The 23,476-nt window shown below is 35.0% G+C and overlaps 1 protein-coding gene across 1 annotated transcript; it reads left to right on the top strand.

Annotated features, from left to right (window-relative positions):
- Nucleotides 1–1,771: 1,771 nt before the first annotated feature.
- On the top strand, nt 1,772–23,187 carry taok3b (TAO kinase 3b). The gene is made up of 8 exons (XM_021476516.3): nt 1,772–2,200; nt 5,857–6,093; nt 8,082–8,210; nt 8,345–8,548; nt 10,217–10,456; nt 11,080–11,292; nt 17,035–17,217; nt 21,451–23,187. The coding sequence occupies exons 2-8, from the start codon at nt 5,908–5,910 to the stop codon at nt 21,610–21,612; spliced, it is 1,317 nt and encodes a 438-aa protein (XP_021332191.1). The 5' UTR covers nt 1,772–2,200; nt 5,857–5,907; the 3' UTR covers nt 21,613–23,187.
- The last annotated feature ends 289 nt before the right edge of the window (nt 23,188–23,476 follow it).

Genomic DNA, 23,476 nt, shown 5'->3' on the forward strand with positions numbered 1-23,476 from the left:
AGAATCTTGGGTCCATGTGGATTCTAATAGGTCTTCTGCAGTATTTGGGATGATTGGGATGCAGTTCAACAGATGATTCATCTGAAAAATCAACCATCTGACACTTTTCCAATTGATCAACTAAGTCAAGTTTTATTTATTGCTCTTACAACTGGCATTGATGACAAGACTTTTGTCAGGTAATGTACATCATTAAATAAACAATAAACCGTTAATTTGACTGAAATACAGAGTGGTGTAAAGCAGCATACTACAAATACTCAAGTTACTGTAATTGTATAGCTTTTCATAGGAATTAAAATTTTCTTAAATATGTTTTAGTTCTGTATAAGTACTTTTACTGTGCTATTTTGCAGTCACTGCTTTATATGTGTATTTTTTGTTGTCTACAGTCAGTCTTGTTAAACTCTCACATGCACCAAATTTCTTTTTTATTTTATTAATTCTTTCTGTAGAATGCAGTTGTCATTCCATCTGCATTACCATATGTTGAATGCTTAATTTTGATTGGTTGATGAGTATTTTGTTGTTCAATTATTTTCATGGAAATGCTTTATTAATCTGCTGTGCATTTCTTGCTCTGGCTGGCATTTTGGAAACTAAGGCATCAAAAAGATATGTAAGAATCTAGTCCTACACACAAGATTTGATGACAAGAACTTGATTGATGTTTAAAAGTTGTGGTGTAAGCATAATAATGGAGTCTGTTGAAATAGTGCATAATGCACCTCAGTGTTGCTAAGTAAATGGCTATGCATTATTTTCTAATAATTCAACAGATCCTCATCAATTCTCTTATACAACATGGCGGATCAGTTGTCAAGTGAATAATTAGCTCACTGTAAGTGATTTTTAAGTCATGACAACATTTTATCTTATTTGTAATGCATCAAACTAAATCATGGCTCAACTTAATTTTTAACTTGAATAAGTTGTTTAAAGTCAGTTATAGTAATTTAATTAAAAGTGACTCATAAGGTTAGTTGAATCTTGGACTTTAAAATCGAAGCCAACTATGTCAATTTTACGATGCTCTGACTGGCTGATGAACATTCTAAAGCATTCAGTTGTTTTCAGATAACCACACAGCTGAAGTGCAGTAGTTTAAGACTTCATCATACTTCCCCATCATCTTGCTGAATGATTTCTGATGCTTCAAGTGATGTCAGCCAACAACAGAAAAAAAAGCTAAGCAAGACTAAACAAAAGGGTTTGGATGACATTTGTAAGAAACTAGTCCTATGCTCAGCAAAGGTTTGAGGACAAAAACTTGACAAGTACCTTTAAATACAACATCCGAACATTAGGTGTGATAAGTGGAATAATAATAACTCCAGGCCATTGATTTATCAGAAAACACTGCACAGGTTGAACGTATTCTTTGCTTTGCATGACTTCTAATATTTGAATGGCTCATCATAAACTTGCATTTTAATGTTTTATTTATTCTAAGTTTGTTTGAAGAACGCCTGAATCTCAGCCAAGTAGACTTCCTGTCAGCAGCGATGTTGAATATAATAGACTGAGATGACATGTCGTTATGAGTGTAGCCCCACATATTTCCACACAGCCAAACTGATTTCTTAACAGATTTTTTTACGCAGCAAGAAAAATCACGCTAGTGCACCTTTAAGGGTGTAGTGCTGGAAACGTTTAAAGTTTAAGACGCGTGCACGCGCACACACTCCTTTCTGCCGATTGCCCGTGGTAGGCATTGCGTAACTCACTCTATCCCACCGGATCTGTTCGCTTCCTCCTCCTCCTCCTCCTCGTCGTCCTCCTCCTTCTCAGGAAGTGCAGCCGCTGGTCTAAAGAGAGGCTCCGGACTCCCGCTCTCCAGCGACTCGATCGCGCGTCATCCATCGCGATGCCCTGCCTGCTTCTGCGCGCACCTGTGAGCGACGCACGCCAGTAACCGATGAAGGGTGAAGAGGATGCGCTGGAAGCAGCAGGGAGACGCAGCGGCATCATCCTCATCCTCAGCATCAGCAGCAGGGCGCTCGGTTAGCGCCCACCCCCACTCACTTCGTCTTTTCCTCCCCCCCTGCAGAAGCATGCTTGCGTGAGGGATGAGGCTGGAGACAGGGACATCAGGCCAGAGCTGCGGCCTTCTTCTTTTCACAAGAGCCGGGCTCGCCATCATCGCAGCAGCAGCAGCAGCATCCGCCAACGCTTTGCCATCATCACACCAGCATCTTTGGTAGGCAGCCTGTCTCTCCTCTTCCGCTTGCCGTTTTTGCATAAGAAATGCAGGCCTGCCATGGTCATCCACTCAACCCCACATCAGTAGCCATGGCAACCACATCCTGTTAATAAGCGCTTTTTCATCCCCCCCATGTCTTTCTGTCTCCGGAGCGCAGGCTTATTTTACGCTTCGTTTTTTTTTTGGTTGTAGTAAAGATATTTATTTTGTTCTTATTTAGATTTTTTTAGGAAGCTGTACATGATGTACTGTACAGTGTCTTTTCTCTCTCACACGTATTTGCAGAACGCAAAATGAGACGGTTTCTTAATAGTTGCAGGTTCAAATTCGTAATGGAAAAATATTTGCTTTTGCAGTATTTGCATTTTGATTCAGTCACTGACATTATCATAGGCATCATATTTCACTCAGGCAGTGTGTTCAACCCATCAAGACGAAGCTGATGATTCTGAAATATATATTTAATCTAAAATTAAATGAAGCCAAATATGAATAATGAAAGCAGAAATAGATTGCCTGTTTTCAAATATTACATGGCCTTTTCTTTTTATCAGATGTTATACTCTGACAGTCTTTTTGATTTGTGCACCTGTGTTGCTCAGTGATATATGTAAGGCATGTAACATTATAAAATCTGACGTGCTGTACTGTAAGATGCATTTAAAATTATTTTAATAACAATATTTAGTTTTTTGTTGCATGCAGTGCTTGTGCACTCAAAACCACATCAAATGAACTAGTCGATGTGATTAAAATTGACAATATGATTAAATCTTCTGGTGCATCTACAAAATTTTAAAACTAAAATCTGATATATTTGCACATTTAACTATGCATTATACATTGACAGTTCATGTATATAGTAGCTCCTTTTGTCCCAAATACCCGTGGACTTTTTACTTACTGTCTTCTGCTTATTCCCTTTTTTATAAGGGGTTGCCACAGCAGAATGAACCACCAATTACTCTGGCCTATGTTTTATACTGCAGATACCCTTCCTGTCACAACCTAACATTGAGAGTACAACTACACTAATAATACAACCCTCAGTGCTGGGAAACACTTTCACAATCTCCTATTCACACCTTATGGCCAATTTAGTTTATGGAATTCACCTATAGGACTGTGGGGGAACTGGAGCACCCGGAGGACACGGGCACACTCAAATACAGGGAGAACATGTAAACTCAAAGAAAGCCCTACAGTTCCAGCCAGAACTCAAACCAGCAACCTTCTTGCTGTGAGGCAACCATGCTAACCACTGAGTAACCCTTTTGCCCATGTGGGCTTTTCTTTTTTTATAAGTATTAGTGATCCACTCTCTTTTTTTCTGTTCTCATATATATATATATATATATATATATATATATATATATATAAATTTGAAGTCAGAATTATTAGCTCCCTATTTTTTTTATACTAATTTCTGTTTAACGGAGAGCAGATTTATTTTAACACATTTCTAAACATAATAGTTTTAATAACTCATTTCTAATAACTGATTTATTTTATTTTTGCCATAATGACAGTAAATAATATTTGACTAGATATTTTTCAAGACACTTCTATACAGCTTAAAGTGACATTTAAAGGCTTAACTAGGTTAATTAGGTTAACTAAACAGGTTAGGGTAATTAGGCAAGTTGTTGTATAATGATGGTTTGTTCTGTAGACTATTAAAAAAATATATAGCTTAAAGGGTCTAATAATTTAACTTAAAATGTAAAAAAAACAAATAAATAAATAAAAATGCTTTTATTCAAGCTGAAGTAAGACTTTCTCCAGAATAAAAAAAATATTATCAGACATACTGTGAAAAATTCCTTGCTCTGTTAAACATCATTTGGAAAATATTTTAAAAAAGAAAAATAATTATTAATTATTAATTTAAAATAATAATTATTTACTGGCATTGATTGTACCATCAATAAAACCCTTTGACATTCACAAAAGCTTAAAGTGCACAAAAGTTCTTTTAATTGTTAAAATATTCTTTACAGTAAGTAAAATGGATCATTTAAAAACGGTGCACTGAGTGGCAGACATTTGGAATTTTTATGTTTTATAAGTATTTAATTTTTTTTGAATTTTGAAAACTATTAATCAACCATTATTACAGAAATGACATGAAAACCACTTGACTGAATTGATCATGATGTTGAAAATGACTGCTAACTTAAATAGCACATTATACACATTTACATATATCTTAAAGAGATAAATCATTTAAACATCAAAAGTTACTCACTGGGCATCACGGTGGTGCACTGGGTAGCACAACCGCCTCATAGCAAGAAGGTCACTGGTTCGAGCCTTGGCTGGGTCAGATGGCATTTCTGTGTGGAGTTTGCGGGTTCAGGTGGGTTTCCTCTGGGTGTATTAGGTAAGGTAAATTGTCCGTAGTGTATGTGTGTGAATGAGTGTGTATGGATGTTTCCCAGTGACAGGTGGCAGCTAGAAAGGCATCTTCTGCATAAAATACAATGCAAAAAATGCTTTTCTTACTTAGATTTTTTTGTCTTGTTTCTAGTCCAAATATCTAAAAATTCCTAAATCAAGAAGAGTTTTCTAGACAAGCAAAACATATTGTCTTGTTTTGAGAAATAATATGCCAATATTAAGTGAGTTTTTACTTAAAACAAGCAAAATAATCTTACGTCAAAAGAAAAAAACAAGATTATTTTGCTTACCCCATTGGCAGATTATTTTGCTTGTTTTAAGGAAAAACTCACTTAATATTGGCATATTATTTCTCAAAACAAGACACAATGTTTTAACTCTCCCTCCAATGGTTTCAAACCTTTAAATGTTTATTTATTCGTTTGAACACTAAAGAGGATATTTTGAAGTAAGCTGGAAACCAAAAACCAATGACTTTTATTGTATTTGTTATTTTTATTATGGTTTTTAAGCATTTTCTTTTAAAACCATCTGAATTGTTCAACAGAAGAAAGAAACTCATGAAGGTTTGTAGTAAAAACTGAGGAAACCTTTATGTTTGGGTGAACTACCCGCTTAACCCTTTAATTGCCTGCTCTACCAGATGGTTGACAATGTTTCGACTGTTTTAAATAATGACTGTTAAAGTCAATTAAAGAATGACTGTTTTAAATAATGGTGTACACACACCGCATTGTTGGTTTACAAAAAAAATCAAACAAACATAATCCTGTTGCACTACTACACTTAATGTTGGTTTTAATGTACAAAACAACAAGAAAGCATGTTAAATGAGAATCTGAAATATTTTATGGCATATTTCAAAACATGAAGATGATTGAGTATTCAGAAATGTTTTATTTTTGAATTTGTTTTTAAATTAATTGCTCTTACACTTCACATTTTCTGGTTTTCACAGTACTGTATACATGTATTAATTCTGGTACTTTGACCAAAAACCAATATATCAACCATTTGGTAGAGGCTGATATTATGGAAATTATGGGATGTGTTTGAAAAAAAAAAAACTTATTGAGTGTGTTAACTAGTAACATTAGGAGTTAAGAAATGCAATCCAAACATTTTTTTTTCTTGGAGGGGCATTTAAAGGGTTAAGATAATATCTGTCATCTTGTAGTTTAAATGATCAGAAGAGTAAATATTGTTGCTTGGCTTCCCTGACCTTTGACCCCAAATGCATTGTGTGCCTGCAGGTCTGTGAGCAGATCCAGGAGCATGAGCAGGAAGCTGTGTGGCGCGAGCAGATGTCAGGGTATAAGCGCATGCGGCGGCAGCACCAGAAGCAGCTGATCGCCCTGGAGAACAGGCTAAAGGCCGAGATGGATGAGCACAAGCTCCGGCTGCAGAAGGAAGTTGAGACCCAGGCCAATAACACCTACATCGAACTGGAACGACTAGCCAAAAAGCAAGCTACACAACTGGACAAGGAGGTTTGTAACTCTTTCTGACACACACAGTTTTGTTGTAATTCAATTTTTATTTAAAAAAATGAAAATATACAGTTGAAGTCAGAATTATTCGCCCCCCCCCCCCCCCCTTTTTTATTTTTTTCCACAATTTCTGTTTAATGGAGAGCAGAGTTTTTCAACACATATAATAGTTTTAATAATTCATTTCTAATAACTAATTTATTTTATCTTTACCATGATGACAGTAAATAATATTTGACTAGATATATTTCAAGACACTTCTATAAAGCTTAAAGAGACATTTAAAGGCTTAACTAGGTTAATTGGTTAACTAGGCAGGTTATGATAATTAGGCAAGTTATTGTATAACGATGGTTTGTTCTGTCGACTATCTAAAATAGCTTAAAGGGGCTAATAAATTTGACCCTAAATGTTTCTAAAAAACTGCTTTTATTCTAGCCTTAATAAAACAAATAAAACTTTCTCTTTTTTATTTACTTGCTCTGTTAAACATCATTTAGGAAATATTTTAAAAACTGTATAGCTGTACAATGTTTACAATAAAATACTTTTAACAGCTATTAATCCATAATATATACTTCCACCCCTCCACCCCGTTTTATGCACATCAGGAAACACAGAATAACTGTGTTTAGACCAAGCAATTAGATAAATGACATTGAATTTGACATTTGTAGTATCAGATGTGGCGATGCAGTGGCGCAGTAGGTAGTGCTGTCATGTCACAGCAAGAAGGTCGCTGGGTTGCTGGTTCGATCCTCGGCTCAGTTGCCGTTTCTGTGTGGAGTTTGCATGTTCTCCCTGCATTCGCTCCGGTTTCCCCCACAGTCCAAAGACATGTGGTACAGGTGAATTGGGTAGGCTCAATTGTACATAGTGTATGAGTGTGTGAATGTGTGTGTGAATGTTTCCCAGAGATGGGTTGCGGCTGGAAGGGCATCCGCTGCGTAAAAATGTGCTGGATAAGTTGGCGGTTCATTCCACTGTGGCGAACCAGGATTAATAAAGGGACCAAGCCGACAAGAAAATGAATGAAAGTATCAGATAAGGGTTAAGTGTCCAAGATTTCTTTGACATCGCCTATGTAGATTCTCCACACAGAATGTGCAGTTTTGCATTGTCTGTGCTGATGACAGTTCCACATACAGTATTTCCAATAGTGAATGCAACCAGTGCTTAAAAGAAAGATCATGAGGAGGTTTCCACCTCTGTACCATACTTGACAAAGTGTTAAGTTAAGCAGAGTTTACAAAATCTGACTTGAACCTCTTAAGCCAGAAGTTTTAGACTTTTAATTTTTTAAAAAGTATTTTTAGTATTATCAAATCTGCAACAGCGATCAGTTCTTTTGCAGATGGTAAATACTCTTTAAAATAAGTATTCAAAGTTAATATATGTATAAAGAAATTCTATTTAAATTATAATTTAGAAATTTTTAGAAGCATTTTAACACATTCAGCATGGGATGATAACCGGTTTCAAGGTACAAGGTCAAGATTTTCAAAACTCAAGGTTTTAAAACCGCCAAAGTTTACTGTTATACCATTCCTAAAGTATATATAAGTTTTTTTTAAACCATGTTTACCACAACTATTTAATTTAGTTTTAAGTGCAACAGTATCTTTAGCAGAAAAAGAACCTCTACATCAAAAGCTACTGCTCCAAAATATTTTAAATGTTTCCTAAAATAAAATATATTGTGTTCAAGGGGGGAAAAGTGTTTACAATACTGTGATACTGTGTTATTTTTATCCAAGGTTATCATATCGTCAGAATCTTACCCCGGCCTATGCCTAATATGAAATCAATTAGTTCAATAAGTTTATTCAGTTTAGCAAACCATAAATGATGACAAAGCGGTTACTGATGCACATCTAAACCACAATGGACTTTTTCCGTGATGCTTATCCTCCCTTGAGCTTTTGTGATTAATTTGTATGTGGTTAATGTTGCAAACCCAAAAGTTATTTGATCCTGTCTCTCAAAAGATAAAGGCCACAGCAGCTGAGGAGAAAAGAATCCAGCAACAGATCTTGGTCCAGCAGAAGAAGGAACTGACCACCTTCTTGGACACCCAGAAAAAGCAGTACAGACTATGCAGAGAAAGAATGAAAGAGGTGTGATCAGAACAGTCTAATTCTGCAGGCTTTTATATCCAGTTGAACAAGGCCGTTGCAATGATATATTACTATATTATGCAGAGATATTTTGCAGTAAAGCGCAGTGCTTTTTTTTTGTCTGTATGTAATAGGAAATGAATGAAGACTTCGATACACCAAAAGAGGAGAAACAAGAGCGCTTGTCACGGCATAAGGAAACAATGCAGCGCTCCCAGGCTGAGGAGGAGGCCCAGCTGTTGAACCAGCAAAGACTGGTTTACGAAAGGAGCTGCCGTGCTCTAAAAAGAAGAAGCCTTATCAAGAAGCACGAGTTTGAACAAGAGCAAATACGGGAGGCAAGCAATAATATTAGTCACCATAAAGAACGTCTTAAGTCACTTGTTTTGCTCCTGACTATTTTGATTTAGTAATTAAATTATAGTTCTTTTCAATTTAAGGGTCAACCAGATTTTTTTTGTTTTGATTTTAAAAGTAGATTAATGATCCCCAAGGCTGTTTTAAAAAAACAAAACAAAACAAAAAAAACAGTTTTTAATAAGAGCACAACAGTCAGATTATACATGCAAAAACATGATTTATATATTTTTATAGGGAAACCCTTCAAATATTGAGCTTGAAAGTTTTAATACATTTTATATGCTTTTAATAAACTCATTTGTTCTCTATAATACACCTTTTTAATGTGTTTAACAGCTAAATCGGTGCTAAAAAAAAACGGCCTATGGAACCATATAGAACATCAGACTACATCCTAAGAGAGACATTTAGCTCCGCCCACTTTAATGAAGTACTGTGAATGCGATAATCAAGCTTGTCTCAATTATTTTTTAAAAATACTTTGTTTATATGCATATCTAGTGATACATTTAAAATATACTCTTTCCACTAATTCCTTGCATCTATATAGTGCTTTTCTAAACACTCATTGCGTTTTACACATTTTTTAAGGGTGGGGGGGTGGGATGTGGTGTCTACTCAATCAACACCAGTGTGCAGCATCCACCTGGATTACGCGAAGGCTGCCATATTGCGCCAGACCGCACACCACACACCAGCTGATTGGTGGAGAGAAGACAGTGATGAAGCCAATTATGATCTTGGCATGTTTAGGCCATGATGGACAGTGGGAAAATTTGGCTTAAAACCCCTACTCTTTTTCGAAGGACATCCTGGGATTTTTAACGACCACAGAGAGTCGGATTTAACATCTCATCCGAAAGATGGCGCCCACTGAGCAGTATAGTGTCCCCTTCACTATACTGGGGCGTTACGACCCACACAAACAGGTTAAGCACTACCTGCTGGTCTCACTAACACCACTTCCAGCAGAAACCCACCTTTCCCATATAGTCTCCATTCCAGGTACTGACCGGGCACAGCCCTGCTTAGCTTTAGTGAGCGACCATGTGAGAGTTGCAGAGTTATTGTATTGTTATTGTTATTGTAGTGCTACTGTATTTACTTTTTTGTTTGATGTTCATATACTTATTTGCTTCGAATCAAATTTGTAGTGTTGTGATTCACTCCGTAGCTCGTTGATTTGCTTCGTTACTTACAATGCATTAAAGTTACATTTTCCTCATGAAAATAAAAATTCCTCATGAAAATACAAATTGGAAATATCTACAGCGCTGATGAATGTAAAGTGCAGTTTATGTCTTTGATAGCTAATCTGAATGTCCACCATCATTACTTCAGTTTTCAGTATCATTTGCTGATTGGTTCTTAAGCCACAATTCTTATTATCAAGTTAATAACAATTGTTCTTTTTTTTTTTTTGTGGAAACCACATTTTGTTCAGCATTCCATGTTAAATAGAAAGCTCATAAGAACAGTATTGATATGAAATTGATTTTTAAAGAAATATTTTGAAAGCCAAGTTTCCAAAATCTCAAAAATACAGATTTTAACATTTACACTTATCCTTTTCTAGAAAACGAATCCTATTTTGTCTTACAGCTATTAAAATATTATTCACATGTGACTTGTTTTTTGTATTGAAGGAGCTTAACAAGAAGAAGATGCAAAAAGAAATGGAGCATGCATTGATGATCAGACAGGATGAGTCCACGCAAGAGCTGGAACAGCGGCAACTACAAACCTTACAAAGGCTACGCTTCGAGCTGATGCGGCACCAGCATCAAACTGAGCTGGAGAACCAGGAGGAGTACAACAGTCGACGGCAGAGGGAGCTACACAGGAAGCATGCACTGGAACGCCGACAGCAGCCCCGGAACCTGAAGGTAAATACATATAATTTTGAAGTCAGAATTTTGAGCCCCCGTTTCAATTTTATTATTTTTTATATTTCCCAAATTATGTTTTACAGAGCAAGGAAAAGTATTTTTTCTTCTGGAGAAAGATTTATTTGTTTTTTATTTTGGCTAGAATAAAAGCATTTTTTTAATTTTTAAAAGAGATTTTAAGGTCAAAATTATTAGCCCCTTTAAGCTTCATTTTTTTTCAACAAACCATCATTATACAATAACTTGCCTAATTACCTTAACCTGCCTAGTTAACCTAATTAACCTAGTTATGCCTTTAAATGTCACTTTAAGCTGTATAGAAGTGTCTTGATAATTATCTCGTAAAATATTATTTACTGTCATCATGGTAAAGATAAAACAAATCAGATATTAGAAATGAGTTATTAAAACTATTATATGTGTTGAAAAACTCTGCTCTCCATTAAACAGAAATTGTTCAAAAAAATTTGGAAAATTTGGGAAATTGTGGAAAAAGAGGGGCGAATAATTCTGACTTCAACTGTATATTTATTTAAACATATTCATTGGAAAAAAACGTAAAATAACAGTGAAAGAACAGACAATACAGATGCATTACAAAACTGTCCATTGTGTTCTAGACACTGGAGATGCAGATCAAAAAGCAATTCCAAGATACCTGTAAGGTGCAAAACAAGCAGTACAAAGCTCTGAGGAACCATCAGCTGGAAGTCTCCCCGAAGGGTGACCACAAAGCCATCCTGAAGTCTCTAAAGGAGGAACAGACCCGCAAGCTTGCACAGCTGGCAGAACAATACGAGCAAAGCATCAATGAGATGATGGCCTCACAATCGGTAAAGTACACAAGCACCATGAGAGAATGATGTTGTGGCAGTCAAATCAAATTAGGGCCGAATGGCATCTTAGGTTGTAAACAAAAACCTCCCATCAAGCATTTTTTGTGACAACATCTTGGCTAAAACTAGGCTCAATTTGGACTGTCAGTAAAAATCTAATAGACATCTAGCAAAACCAAAAATAGACCAGCCATTAAATAGACAGTTTCGACTTCACCCATATAGTCATTTATTCATGTCTATTTGACGACTAGTCTATTTTTGGACTATTGCTAGACGTCTGTCAGATTTTCACTGACAGCCCAAGTTTAGCATTATTTAAGCCAAGGCGTCTATGTTCAATTCAATTTAATTTATTTATTTTCATGTGCAGAATAAGGAAATACGTTTCCTTTTACAATGAAATTCTTACTTTGCCGTCCACAGTGTCATACACATAACATATACATCATTCACAACACACAGATATATACAAAGAAGTGACGGAAGTATAATAATAAAATGTTTATATCTATGAATGTAAATAATATATAATACTGTATGTGGAGTAATGTAAACAAATGTAAACGATGTATAAGAGTTCTTAAATTTGTGCTTACTATGCAAAAAAAAGTGCCTAGTGCAGTTGGCTTATGTGCAAACAACAGGATAATGGCCGGGGCAGATTGAGTGCAATTGTATGCATTAATAGTGCAAACTGGGATGGAAAACTGATGTTTAGATGCCGTTTAAACACAGAATTGCTTTGTGGGTTTGGACTTGCTGATAAATGTTTTCAAATATGCAGTATAACACTGAATGTGTTAGTCTAGGGCTGTATCTGAAACAGTCTGCCTATACCCTCATTCGCTATTCCCTACAATAGTCCACTGATATAGTCCACAACGTCAGTTTTAGCTGTACTTAAATCTACATTTATTTATAATTCTCTTAGACCACGCTTTCACAACTAACATATCCTATTGTTCAATCTTGCAATGCTGTTAGATGGTAGATTTTGTACCTATGCATGTACTTGTTAAATTTAAGAACTTGCCTTAAAGCACAGCATCTTGTTTTAGTTAAAAAAATAAATAAGAGTTAAGTAAATTGCCTAAAATATTTTTTTCTGTGATTATAGTATATATTGATCCTGCGGTTTCCTGCATAGTTCTGCTCCAACTTCATTCAACACACCTGCCTGGAAGTTTCTAGTTTACATAGAAAGAGCTTGATTAGCTGCTTCAGGTGTGTTTAACTGGAGTTCGAACTAAAATATGAAGGACACTGGCCCTCCAGGACCAAATTTGGGCACCCCTGGTCTAGGTCACGTATTATTTAAGTCTTGATTTTGAGCTCGTCAGTTTTGTATTTTGACAAACCTTGGCCAAGGGGGTTGGACTTTGCACATCACATACAGGAATTTCTCATTTACTTCCCATCTCATCAATGTTGAAAAATACTGGTTATTCTGTTTTAACCATTCAAAGATTTGAAGCAGTTTTTTTGTTACAATTTTGAGTTTTAAACAAACTTTAATAATTATGAATTAATAAGTATAATTATGAAACAAATTATTTCATCGATTCATGTTTGAAGCTTGTGTTCATTCATAAAATATTCTGAACTGGTCCTGTTTCTGGGCTTTGCTTGTGTGTTCAAATATCTGTCTGCTTCATTAAAGATAATAGTCAGGAGTGTTGGACCATTAGCTTATAAGGAGAGGACACAATCAACTAGTCAGACACTAGAATGTGTATTGTGGAATGTGTGAAGTCTTTCAAACAGGTCAGTTTGATTAGGATTGTTTTTCTTTAAGATTATTTGGATCGAAAACTCATTGATTGTCTGATTTAGAATGCAAAATCCGAAATGCCCCTCTATTGCGATGCCACACAGAGTGTAGATATAGACAAACACAATGTAGACTATTATGACTGAACATAGCTACAGAGATAAACATTTATTGCACCACGTTTTGTAAATACAGCATTAAGAATTTATATGTGAAGAGTTCAAAACCCTCTCAGGGCTGTCTGAAATGTTTGTCTAATATCTCTACTTTAAAAACAATAAAGGAAACTACTATTTGCCAAAAAAAAAGTAAATAAAAAAAATTAGGAAAAGTTCAGATGGAAATTCTTCTTATATTTATACATTTCATGAAAATATGCGTTGTATGATTATCATTATTGTGTGATGATTTGCCTAAAGGCCTACACAAGCAGTATCACCTCTAAAAAACAGCTTTAAATGTTGTTTACTATTGTTCAGACAGTGTGTAGAATAACTTTTGTTCTGATACCCAAAGGCCCAACATTATATTTCCCTAAAAAATTCCTAAAATGTACTTAATGCAAAAACACACTTATTTCTGTATTAGAGGCCTTTAATAATGCCTAATAATGGCATTAATAAGTGATTTAAATTATTTTTTTTTTTTTGCTGTATAATTAAGTCTTTCAGGGTTAAATGACTTGTGAATCAGAGCACCGAGTGCCCTGGACAGAATGCCTTCTGTCATTCATACAAATGTTTAATCGAACAATAATTTATTTAGAAACTTACACTGATAGGATTGTTCTGTGGATGCCATCTTGTGGTTATATGTGGAAATTACTTTGACATGCAAACTGTCTGTGAATTATAAGTATTCTCTTGCAAAAGAGTGTACATTGGTTGTACACATTATGGCAATGCGTTATGGGATTGATTAGGTGTACTTCAGGCTGTCCACTTTACACTGTAAAACCCAACAGTGAACTTTATCAAATGAAATGAGTGTAGTTAACTCAAAATTGACTGAAAGTGAATTCCACTCATTTGAAAAGAGTTTTGAACTCAGTGTGGAAGGTAATGAGCTAATAAAATACCTCATTACGTCAGCTTAAATAGAGTAAGTTTACAGTACTCATACAGATTTGTTTTGTAAATTTTTAATTCAAGTGGTTTCTTGCAATCGGTTTCCTCACACTGTTTAAGTTGCCTTAACTTGGGTTTTACAGTACTCAGTTGGTTTAAGTTCTCTTCATTTATTGGTTTTACTGTGCTCAAATGGCTTTGTTTACTCAAATGGATTAAGTGCACAGTACTTATTAGGATTAGTTTTTGAACTTAAATGGTTTGTTGCAATCGGTTTTCTCAAATGGTTTGAGTTACTTTAACTTTTTGGGTTTTACAGTGTAGTTTTGAACACCACAACAAATGGCTGCTCCATCAAATAGGGCACCATTTGCACACTATGGGTGGATTCCAATCTGAAGGCCTCGTACCTGTGAACTAATACATTTGAAGGGTCCCGCTGAAGGGATTAGAGCATAGGGATGAATCCTTCTGAGTTGATTGCAGTATGTGACACCAAACAGCTTCCTTGCTTAAAGGATAATTTTCCCAAGAGTCCATCAGTTGTATTTTTCAAACTCCTTCGTTCCAAAGGGCCTTTCAAAGTGGCCAGTTTTGCAATGACACTTCAATATGGCAGCCATGATTTTTTTCACTTCGAAGTGCCCTTTGGAGGGCGATACTTCTTGTTTGGAATGCACTGTATGTCTGCCGACATTGACTGTGCGTTCTATGCGTTCTTAAGTGATATTTTATCCTTGTGTATCATCATGACCAACCACCAAAGAACCCACAAGTCATTGTGGCTAAATGAAAGAGTGAGGATGCCCAGCATTTTATATTCAATATTATTTACAGTTCAGAGATATAGCCTAACATGTTTATCTCAAGAGTTTTCATTAAAGCGATAGTAAAAATATATACTTTTTTTATTTTTTATAAAAAATTTTTTACAGAATTTTAGTATAGGCATAAACACATGGAATGGTGTTTGGTGAAACTCATATTAAAATCTATTTTATTTGTGTTGTGATAAGTATCTTTGTAAGGTGTTTGTACATGTTATATATATTAAAAAGAAAAAAAAAACTAGCAAACAATAAATCAGTGTACTAATGTTGTAATGTTTAAATTATTTCTCATGAAACTTTATGAAGGTCATGTAACCAACAGGAAGATCATCGAATCTCATTTCCCACACGATGCTTTCTGTGTTCTCATGGTCTTCCGAGTTTGTTCTTCCGAGTTAACTTGGCAGGATTGGTCTCAGTAACCCTAAGTTCGTTCTCTGCATTCTTAGTGTTGAGAAACATCTTATGTCATGCAGAATTCAGCTCTGATTTTAATCAAATACACCTCAACAATCTCCAATAATTTACCACAATAACAAGTGAACAACCAGTGGCTAGAAAATGGTAATAATTTTAGAGTATGGTGCCCAAGATAGTGCCCACAGCTGAATCCTTTTTGTTTTCTAGTCCACTAGTCCACTAGCAAAAGTCTAATATCATGCGAGTTTAAGTTTCTTTTAAATTTGATCAGCAATCTGTTTATTCAATTAAAGCTAATATAAGTAGAACAATTCATTCATAGTATTTATTCATTTTGAATCAGAACGCAACCAGACAGGTGTATATATTTTTCAGGTATAGCTATACGGGTATATAACTTTTCTAGAAATAAGAAAAGAACTAAAACCAAATAAATGAAAGTAATATAAACATTAAAACAACAAGAACTAAATACAAAAACATCTTATAGTTGTTACAATATTATGATATTGTAATTATTGTAATTACTTTTCTTGAATAAGACACTTGATAAAGTACAGATCCAACCTGTGGAGGATGCTTTCTTCCGAACGACAGCTTCTAAAAATGTTTACAGATGTGTATTGGGTGTAGCATATGCATGACATTGGTCTTGCAGGAGCAGGATTGGTTTATGTAATAACATGTATTTTCTTTGGAAATGCACAGAACATGTTTAATTGTTCAAAAGCCCTTACCTTCCCCATAAGGCAGCAACTGGCTTAAACCATTTAAGAGGTTTCCCTCTAGTGGCTCTGCTAGGATCTTCCTTATAATAGAATTTGAGCAACTAGACTCTCTCAACAAAACCAAATATTGTACTTAAAACATCCTCCTCCGAATGAACAATGTTTTAGTATATACATGGTATAAAATTATATATATATATATATATATATATATATATATATATATATATATATATATATATATATATATATATATATATATATATATATTTTTTTTTTTTTTTTTTTTTTGGAAATTGTAACTTAATTTGATTGTTTTTGTATTTAGGTGTTGTTTTAATGTTTATATTACTTTCATTTATTTGGTTTTAGTTTTTTCCTATTTCTAGAAAAGTTATATACCTGTATACCTATACCTGAAAAATATATATAACTGGCTGGTTACGTACTTATTCTAAAAGTATAAACCAAGCATGGTTACTAAAATAGGTAAAAATGTGCTGAAAGAGGTGCTATCCTAATGATGGGGACAAAATATTGTTAAAAATCATTGTACTGAAGACTCAGCTCTCTGTGGTTAGAAAAAAAATCTAAAGTGTTTTTGAAAAGAGTACAGCTGCCTCTGAACATTATCATAGCCTACTAATCATCCTCATATCTACGAAGTGGCTGCCTCATTTGGTCTCTTCACCGATGAGCTGGTGTTTTGGTGCACCATGGCTGCTATCCCTTTATCCTGGTGGACCCATGCAGCAAATTGGTGGTGGTTAAGTGGTGGTGGTTTTCACTCCAAAAAATAAGTAAAGCACCTTGAGTGTTGCTAAAAGTACAATATTAGCATGTTAGCACAATGTTAAAATTGTTGCGTCTTAAAATAATCAAATGTTTTAGATAATAATTGCAGTGTGCTACTCTTTCAGTTACGTTTAGATGAAGAGCAGGAGGCCGAATGTCAGGCTTTACGGCAGCAGCTACATCAGGAGATGGAGCTCCTCGATGCCTACCAGAACAAAACGAAGGCGCAGATGGAGGCCCAACATGAGCGTGAGGTGCAGAAGTTGGAACAGAAGGCGTCTTTGCGCCGGGCTCACTTGGAACAGAAGGTGAGTTGTTTTTTTGTAACCTCTGTAATTCACAGGTTCCGCAATACATCAGTAGTAAAAGTGTGACGATATCCTGCTGTTGAAAATGGTGCTTTACAAATCTTTAAAAATCACCAGATTATAGAATGAGCAGTATCTGCTGAATCCTGTTTACATTGTATGTGTGCTCGTAACTCTAAAGTGCAGGACTGCATACTCATATGTTATAGAAGCATGATACTGACTTTTAAAGATGAAAACTAGTGCTTTGTTCCAAATGAGAAAATAAAATGTTGGGCATAATTGACATATTAAGCACAATAACCATTTAAAACCATGTAAACAGAAAGCACTCAAGACAGTGTGTTTGGCTCTTCAGCTCTTTTAGCACCATTATTTGATGTTATCTTACTTGCCAACCCTCCCATTTTTCCCGGGATTCTCCCATATTTTACAATTCTAACCCACTATCATCCCGTAAACGTATTTTCCTAAATTTCTCCCATATTTTCAATCATTCTATGGAGAGTGGCAATAAACATTAAAGAGCCGATCCTCCCTACACTAAAAAAATAATGTCTGCAAAATTGCTGCAAACTATTTTTTTGTGTTGGATTTAAACAAACAAATGACATTTAGTAATGTTCAACTTAACATGTTCGATCACTTAACTTTAAAAACGTAGTAAATACAAGGAATCGTCTTTGAATATTTTTTTTTGTGTATACGCAACCAATACTTCCCAACCACCAGGGGACGCCCCTTGCTTTCTGGGCGCTTCTGTGCTTTCATTTTATTTAGGCAAAAAAAACACTTGGAAATAAATATAAAACAGTGGGATTTCCTTCCTTTGCATTACATGCACCGCTGCCCCTCTTATGCAATCCTCAAAACAGGTATGGGTCATATGCAACGAAAATTATTGAAATACCTGTTGTGCCTAATAATATTTACAAACACAGTTGGTAAAGACTTAAATGACAGTATCAAACAGAATCAAACAAAATACGTACTCTTCTCTACTAAATAACTCTTTTTCCTCCATTCATAATCAGAATTAAAATGAGCTTTATTTGTCAAGTGTGCGCAAACACACTAGTATTTTTGTGGTTTACAGGAGCTCTAGGAACAAATATATACAGTGCGTACATACAGTACATACAAATATAGATTTATACAAACAACCATACATACATACATACATGCAGTTCAGGTCAGAATTATTAGCCCCCTGTTTATTTTTTCCCGCAATTTCTGTTTAAAGGAGAGATTTTTCCAACACATTTCTAAACATAATAGTTTTAATAACTCATTTCTAATAACTGATTTGTTTTATCTTTGCCATGATGACAGTAAATAATATTTGACTAGATATTTTTCAAGACACTTCTATACAGCTTAAAGGGACATTTAAAGGCTTAACTAGGTTAATTAGGTTAACTAGACAGGTTAGGTTAAATAGACAAGTTATTGAATAACGATGGTTTGTAGACTATCGAAAAAAAAATTGCTTAAATGGGCTAATAATTTTGACCTAAAAATGGTTTAAAAAAAAAAAACTCCTTGTATTATAGCTGAAATAAAACAAAGAAGACTTTCTCCAAGAAAAAAATATTATCAGACATACTGTAAAAAATTAATGTTAAACATCAATTGGGAAATAAAAAAATATAAATAAATAAATAAAAAATAAATTAAAAGGGGGCTAATAACTAATAATTCTGACTTTAACTGTACATACATCAACACAATGACAAAACGACATTTAAATACTTACTGTATATATATATATATATATATATATATATATATATATATATATATATATATATATATATATATACAGTAAGTATTTAAATGTCGTTTTGTTTTTTTCACCCTGTTTATATTGAGGTATTTTCATTTAAAGTCAATGAGAATAACGTATTATTTTACATAAAAGTGAAACCTACACACAGGGGGTGAAGGAAAATGCTCATTTTAGATGACAATTTCAGATGGCATTTAGAGGCTTTGGCATTCATTTACAATTAAGTGCCTATATTTAAAACAATAAGCAGTAAGGGTTCTATATAAATATTCATGAGCAAAAGAAATTGGTAGAAACTGATGTGCTACCTATTTAAGTTGAATATGGCCTGAGGAAAAAAAAGTTTTTATGGCTAAATGGTTTAGTGCATAAAGATCTGTAGTGTCCCTGAGGAAAGACGTGTGAACAGTTGTTGGCCAGGGTGAAAGGGGTCTTAAATGATGTTACCTGCCTGTTATCTCATTCTGGAGATGTACCTGGAGCTTGGGCAGGTGCACACCATAATCCTCTCAGCTGTACCTTGCAAGCATTTTCTTGTTTTTAAAACATGTCTATCATGACTAGTTTTGGGCTATTCCTAGATGTCTATTAGATTTTTACTGACTGCCCTAGTTTAGCCTTGTTTTAGCCAAGATGTCTACGTTTAGATGTCTATAAGAAGTCTATTAAACACAAAATTGTTCGCTGGGTAATATCTGGCTGCAAAATGTCACAAAAAAATGTTTGCTGTTTGTTCAAACGACCTAATTAAAATGAGCTGAAACAACACAATACTTGAGATTTTTGGGGGGACAACTTAATTGTTTTATGTTCAATCCGCTTAAATTTGTAAAAACCAATAAGCTAACTTAATTCCTTTATGTTGCCCTAACCCAAATCTACTTTGTGGAACCCAGTATTTTTTAGAGGGTACACATGCAAGCTGAGACACAAGTCCCAGACATTCAGATTCTCATGCACTGAATAAAGCTAGTGAAGTCACTGTGCACAGTGAGGGGCAGGGTTAGGTGTACACATTAAAAGCATTGCATGAAGTCTCAACTTGCATGTGCAACCCAATTCCCTGACTGTCAGCTGCAGCCTTCCTATGTCTGATTTAGCTTTTTTGTCTTTAATAGCTTTAAATGTCACCTATTTTACCCCTTTTACAATATGTAAGCCTTTAATGTCTCCAGAATGTGTTTCTAAGGTTTCTGCTCAAAATAGCCATCAGATATTTTATTGTAATCTCCAGAATCTGCCCATTTTGGTGTCTGAATACATTGTAGCTGTTTTTGTAACCTGTGGCTTTAAATGAAAATAAGCTGCTTCTCCCCAACCACTGTTACATATTTTACTGTCTTTACTACAAACCTGCACTGTTTTAAAAATGTATTAAAACTTATAAAAAAATCACAGAGAGTTATGACAAATATTTTAATCCCAGTTTATTTGCAAATAAAAAATTCTGTGGACATGTGTATACACGTTATTATAGAAACATGGCACCTGTCAATCTATTGAAGGACAAGGAAAATCACACTCCTATGTAGGCATGGGCCGGTATAAGGCTCTTTACAATTTAAAACGCCATTTTTTGGATATATTTTCTGCTGGAGATACTGTTGTCTTTTTATTTTAGATTTCTTTTATCTTTGCCATTATAACAGTAATTAATATTTGACTAGATATTTTTAAGACACTTCTATACAGCTTAAAGTGACATTTAAAGGCTTAACTAGGTTAATTAGGTTAACTAGGCAGGTTAGGGTAATAAAGTTATAATAAAGAGGAAAGTTATTGTATAACGATGGTTTGTTCTGTAGAATATTGAAAAAATATATAGCTTAAAGGAGCTAATAATTTTGACCTTAAAATGGATTTAAAAAAATTAAAAACTGCTTTTTTTTCTAGCCGAAATAAAACAAATAAAACTTTTTCTAGAAGAAAAAATATTATCAGACATACTGTGAAAATTTCCTTGCTCTGTTAAACATCATTTGGGAAATATTTAAAAAAGAATAGAAAATTCAAAGGGGGACAAATATTTCTGACCAAGTATATATCACTTCACAAAATGGGTAGTGGAACATTTTTGAGCATAAAAACATGACAATTATTTGGCATTATGCTTTTGCACAGCTAACCAAATGACAAATATTTATGTTGCACAGGTATGCGATTTATTAACATATCATTTTTTAAAATAAAACAGTGCAGTTGCATGCTGGTCCATATGGAGAGTTCGGTTTTTTATTGAAACAATTCTTATTAATGAGGTGGATCATCTATTATTTGATTGCAGTTTAGGTTTTTGTTGAGGTACTGTACGATTCACTCTCAGTACTGTGATGTTGCAGTCATCATTTTGCTATGGTGACAACACTTTAATCAAGCCGCACATTTGGTGGCAGTAAAATGGATGGGATCTTGTTTGAGGAAATTGTCCACATCTCTGTTCACAGATTGAAGAAGAGCTGGCCTCACTTCATAAGGAACGAACAGAAAAAATCAAGCATTTATTTGAGCGCCAGGAGCGAGAACTGGAGATGTTTGATTTGGAAAGCGCACGGTTAGGATTCGGAAGCTTGGCCTCGTTTGACTTTCCCAAGGACGAGGCCAGATGATCCAACAGAAGCGGAGGGGACTGTTCAACGCTGATGTCTTTGGACACATTGTGCCTGCACTGTCCCTGATTGTTGGATTTACCAAGATCACCCAAACAGTGACCATGCTGGATCAATGTCTTATAACTCTTTATCGGCTGAAATTCTTGAACGAGCGGAGAAACTTAACAGCCACAGACACAAAAGTGGTTTGCTGGTGCATCATAAACCGAGACGAACCATCTAGACGAACCGACCTTTTCTCCATGCCATCGTCCCACTTTTGGTATTCAATTAGTAATTCAGGATATTTTAGTACAAGTAAGCACTTTGATATGTTAAGTACGATCCCATCATGTAAGGTGGATATGAAGTGTGAAATGCCTTTGGTGTCATCAAAGGACATTGTGACTGTAGAATGTGTCCTGCGTCTTCACCGTGGCTATTAGCTGTTTTGTACGTATCACAGCGAATGTGACAACTGTTGATGAAAACTTTGCGCAGAAGCCGATTTTGAAGCAGTGTCTCATTTGAAAATATGGTGACTACATTAAGAGCATCCGATTGATTTCATATTGTGGAACCCACGCTTTGTTTCTTTTGACTTAGGAGGGTAAAAAAAAGGGGGGGCGGGCAGGGGGCACAAAAAAAGTGTACTCATCGTTCAGTATCCTAAATGAATTGGCATTAGTTCTATATCCGGATGTGGATTTATGACATTAAATCAGTTCTGTCAGAGTTACTGGTATTATTGCATGCACTTTAAAAGACAAATTCAGGTTGTGAAGTGGAGCATGAATCTGTCCGAGATTTTAGCCGTGTACAAATAAAAGTGGTCATAGCAGTTTTGTTTTCATGGCTATTGATACTGAACATAAGCTTTATCTTTGATATAAATACCCGCCAAATTGCCAAATGCCTTTAAGTTCTGTTGATGAATGTTTTCGTTTTCCTTCTTTTGCACAATCTGTTGAATTGTGATTCATTCAGTGTGGACTTACCACTGCTCTTGTACAGGGAAAATGTTGCAATTTGTGTTGTACAAATTTTATATCAATATTTGTATATGATAACCTAACTAGGGTTTACATACTGTATGTATCGATCAATCATTGCCAACAAAGATCTATGGAGTTCAGCGAAGGCAGACGAATGCAAACTTATTTTTGTAAGTCAAATAGAAAGTAACTTATATTCTCGTGCATCATGTGACTGACAGCCTACACATGTCTGGTGGAGCTAAAATGCGAACACTTCTGTGTAACAGAGTTCATGGCTTGCTGTCATTAACGAAAGACGCCAGTCCAGCCACTAGGTTCGGTTGATTCTTGATTCACAACAACATGTACTTTATAGGCAGATTTGTGGTGTGTAATAAAAGATTCTTTGGGCCTGACCAACTACTATGTTTTATAAACTCTGACCTTTACCCCTATTATTCTCATATATGAGTGTCTCATAATGTTTGATCGGGATTTTCCCCCCCTGTCATTTAGGGCCTCTTCTCCGACAAAGCCATTGTTGAAACTGCCATTGCACAAATGAAGTGTTGTTTTAACAAATAAACATTAATGAAGTTTTGATTGGCTAATGGCATGCTGGGAAATACTGATCGTTTTTTTATATATTATAGAATGATATGTTCATTTATCTATTTTGAATGTTTGAGAATGGGCATTGTTCTTCAAATGCTTACGGTATTTAACCTCAATATGCCCTTCAGCAAATGTAAACATCATGGAAAAAAGTTCTTGTTCACAAGACCGCCTTTCATCTCAGCGTTTGTTATTTTCACATTTTACAATTAATGCAAGTTACTGTACGTAATCACATTACTTTTGGGGTAAGTAATAAAGTTAGGTTTTTTTTTTTAAAATAAGCAACA

This window comes from Danio rerio, chromosome 5, assembly GCF_049306965.1.
Source record: "Danio rerio strain Tuebingen ecotype United States chromosome 5, GRCz12tu, whole genome shotgun sequence".
Taxonomy (NCBI): domain Eukaryota; kingdom Metazoa; phylum Chordata; class Actinopteri; order Cypriniformes; family Danionidae; genus Danio; species Danio rerio.

Coding starts and splice junctions, on each gene's coding strand:
- taok3b (XM_021476516.3), top strand. CDS start 5,908: ATGTCAGGGTATAAGCGCATGCGGCGGCAGCACCAGAAGCAGCTGATC. Junction 6,094..8,081: donor CTACACAACTGGACAAGGAG/GTTTGTAACTCT, acceptor GTCTCTCAAAAG/ATAAAGGCCACAGCAGCTGA. Junction 8,211..8,344: donor GCAGAGAAAGAATGAAAGAG/GTGTGATCAGAA, acceptor TGTATGTAATAG/GAAATGAATGAAGACTTCGA.